General features: G+C 32.8%; 1 protein-coding gene across 1 annotated transcript; it reads right to left on the reverse strand.

The window, feature by feature from the left end:
* Positions 1-1,478: 1,478 nt before the first annotated feature.
* LOC139579310 (GTPase IMAP family member 9-like) lies at positions 1,479-3,338 on the reverse strand. Its single transcript, XM_071407869.1, has 2 exons — positions 3,215-3,338; positions 1,479-2,926 (listed from the first exon to the last, which is right to left on the reverse strand). Exons 1-2 carry the CDS (start codon positions 3,219-3,221, stop codon positions 2,028-2,030), a joined length of 906 nt encoding a protein of 301 aa, XP_071263970.1. The 5' UTR covers positions 3,222-3,338; the 3' UTR covers positions 1,479-2,027.
* Positions 3,339-3,661: the final 323 nt, after the last annotated feature.

Raw genomic sequence — 3,661 nt, forward strand, 5'->3', positions numbered from 1 at the left:
CATCTAAGTTATACTTCATTAGTGAGTGTTAATAATACATCTAAGTAATACTGTATTAGTGAGTGTTAATAATACATCTAAGTAATACTGTATTAGTGAGTGTTAATAATACATCTATGTAATACTTTATTAGTGAGTGTTAATAATACATCTAAGTAATACTTCATTAGTGAGTGTTAATAATACATCTAAGTAATACTTTATTAGTGAGTGTTAATAATACATCTAAGTAATACTTTATTAGTGAGTGTTAATAATACATCTAAGTAATACTGTATTAGTGAGTGTTAATAATACATCTAAGTAATACTTTATTAGTGAGTGTTAATAATACATCTAAGTAATACTGTATTAGTGAGTGTTAATAATACATCTAAGTAATACTGTATTAGTGAGTGTTAATAATACATCTAAGTAATACTTTATTAGTGAGTGTTAATAATACATCTAAGTAATACTTTATTAGTGAGTGTTAATAATACATCTAAGTAATACTTCATTAGTGAGTGTTAATAATACATCTAAGTAATACTTTATTAGTGAGTGTTAATAATACATCTAAGTAATACTTCATTAGTGAGTGTTAATAATACATCTAAGTAATACTTTATTAGTGAGTGTTAATAATACATCTAAGTAATACTGTATTAGTGAGTGTTAATAACACATCTAAGTAATACTGTATTAGAGAGTGTTAATAATATATCTAAGTAATACTTTATTAGTGAGTGTTAATAATACATCTAAGTAATACTGTATTAGAGAGTGTTAATAATACATCTAAGTAATACTGTATTAGAGAGTGTTAATAATACATCTAAGTAATACTTTATTAGCGAGTGTTAATAATACATCTAAGTAATACTTTATTAGCGAGTGTTAATAATACATCTAAGTAATACTTTATTAGCGAGTGTTAATAATACATCTAAGTAATACTTTATTAGTGAGTGTTAATAATACATCTAAGTAATACTTTATTAGTGAGTGTTAATAATACATCTAAGTAATACTGTATTAGTGAGTGTTAATAATACATCTAAGTAATACTTTATTAGTGAGTGTTAATAATACATCTAAGTAATACTTTATTAGTGAGTGTTAATAATACATCTAAGTAATACTGTATTAGTGAGTGTTAATAATACATCTAAGTAATACTTTATTAGTGAGTGTTAATAATACATCTAAGTAATACTTCATTAGTGAGTGTTAATAATACATCTAAGTAATACTGTATTAGTGAGTGTTAATAATACATCTAAGTAATACTGTATTAGTGAGTGTTAATAATACATCTAAGTAATACTTTATTAGTGAGTGTTAATAATACATCTAAGTAATACTTTATTAGTGAGTGTTAATAATACATCTAAGTAATACTTTATTAGTGAGTGTTAATAATACATCTAAGTAATACTGTATTAGTGAGTGTTAATAATACATCTAAGTAATACTTTATTAGTGAGTGTTAATAATACATCTAAGTAATACTGTATTAGTGAGTGTTAATAATACATCTAAGTAATACTGTATTAGTGAGTGCCTCCCATCTTTTTCAGGTGTCTGTTACTCCTGATAAAATGTAACTCAATACAACAACCTTTTCTTGTGATCAGTAAAACACAATAACAAAAACAGGTAAATATTTGTTCATCAACCCCCTGAGTATCATTCTTAATGTAGGCTACAATAACAGTAGATTATATTTATTTGTTTTTTAAAAGTTTATTTGAACAGAGACAATGAACGACAAAACACAAGACTCAGAAGTGAGAAGTGATACGTTGCAAACAGATTTAGCTAACATCTCATTTAAATTTGTCGTCTTCCTGTGTCTTTAGGACCATTTCCACATTGATAGAAAAGGAAAGGCCAACTTTCACTCGCTTATTCTCTATCAGTTCTCAATATTAGGAAGGTGTTCCGAATGTTTCGTTTACTCTGTGTATATAGAGGAAGTTTTCAATATCAAGTAATGAAGTCAAAGACCTTGTAGAAGGTACAGCACTGTTAGCTATGGACTCTCATTGAGTACTGCATGCATTTACACCAGCTCCCACTACAGCTCCCACTGCTGCACCAACTGATTGACCAACTGGGCCTCCAGCTGTTCCCACAGCCGCTCCGATTGCAGCACCTGTGCCCATGTGGCTTATATACTCAGCATTCTTTCTAGCTTCTCTTTCCTGTTTTATCCCCAGCTTCTCTACTTCTTCTCTTAGACACACTCCTTCAAACTTTGCCTTCAGTTCTTCCCTCTCTCTGCGTATCTTCTCTTCATTCTCTCTCAGGATCCTGTTCTTCTCTTCTTCAATCGCTCTCTCAGCCTCCTGGAACATCTCAGTGGTGTAGTGGCTCCCTCCATTCATCTTCACCATATTGTTTATCTTCTCAAGCAGCTCAGTGACCTGGGAGCGATTCTGATCTTTGTTTTTGAAGACATGATATCCCCCCTTGCATTTGGCAATGAAACTTTCCAGTTTGGGATTTCCATGCAGGAAGTCTTCAATTGTTACATCATCAAGAAGGTCTCCATGTGTGAAGACAACCATGGTGTATTTCGATGCTTCATCACCAAATAGTTTCTGGATCATCTTCACAATTTCCTGCTGCTCTTCAGTGAATCCTCCCAGCTTGAGCACAACCAGGAACACATGGGGACCAGGAGCGGAGAAAAGCAGGCACTGTGAGATCTCTTTCAGTGCCTCCTCCAGTGTCAACTTGGTGTCAAACAAGCCAGGTGTGTCGATGACAGCTACATGTTGCCCTCCCACCTCTCCTCTTTTCTTTTTACTTGAGGATGTCACAGAAATAGCAGACATTTTGGATTCAAACGCTTTTCTCCCCAGGATGGCGTTTCCTGTTGCGCTCTTCCCAGATCCAATCTTCCCAACCAGAACAATCCGGACCTCTTTATTTTGTTCTGTTGGATAAGAAGGACATGTTGTTACAGTAGAAAGAAGTGTGGTGTTGATGTTCTTTCTGTTTGGTCATCTTACAGAACAGCTACTGAATATGATCAGTCTTACATTACTTCTTAAACATTGATGGTTTATAGAATATTAACTGTTAGCAAATTAACAAGGACATTATCTATAAATGAAGTTTCAAGCCTACATTAATTTTATTAAAATGTATTAATAATGTAATAAAACAATAATGTGAAAACACATTAAACAAATAAACCGATTCTTGTAGATGAAGTACTCACCAGTCATGTTTGGGTTTTGGAGTGCTGTCAAGCTTTTCCAAGGAACAGTCTTTCCAACCAGAGCAATCAGGGTCTCTGTTGGATGAAAAATAAAATGTTGTTTCTGTAGAGAGAAGTGTGATCTGACAGAACAACTATAAAGCTACATTTTCAGTCTCTCATTGCTTCTTAGACTAATATGTTTTGTCTATAAAATACAAACTCTAAGCAAATAAACAATGATGTTTTCTACAGGTAACTGCCAAAATAACGGAAACGCCATTGATGGAACTGTCATTGTCCGTTCCTTGCCTACATACAAAGTTTCCACATTTGGCGAATATAGCAGTAGTCTTTCTGCCTTGGGTAGAGCACCAGTTGAAAAACTGCAATATAATCAATAGGTGGGACACATACAAAGAAGATAGTCTAAAATACTCAAGTTGGTGAGACAACCAACTTCCATGG

The sequence above is a fragment of the Salvelinus alpinus genome, chromosome 6, assembly GCF_045679555.1.
Source record: "Salvelinus alpinus chromosome 6, SLU_Salpinus.1, whole genome shotgun sequence".
NCBI classification, from domain to species: domain Eukaryota; kingdom Metazoa; phylum Chordata; class Actinopteri; order Salmoniformes; family Salmonidae; genus Salvelinus; species Salvelinus alpinus.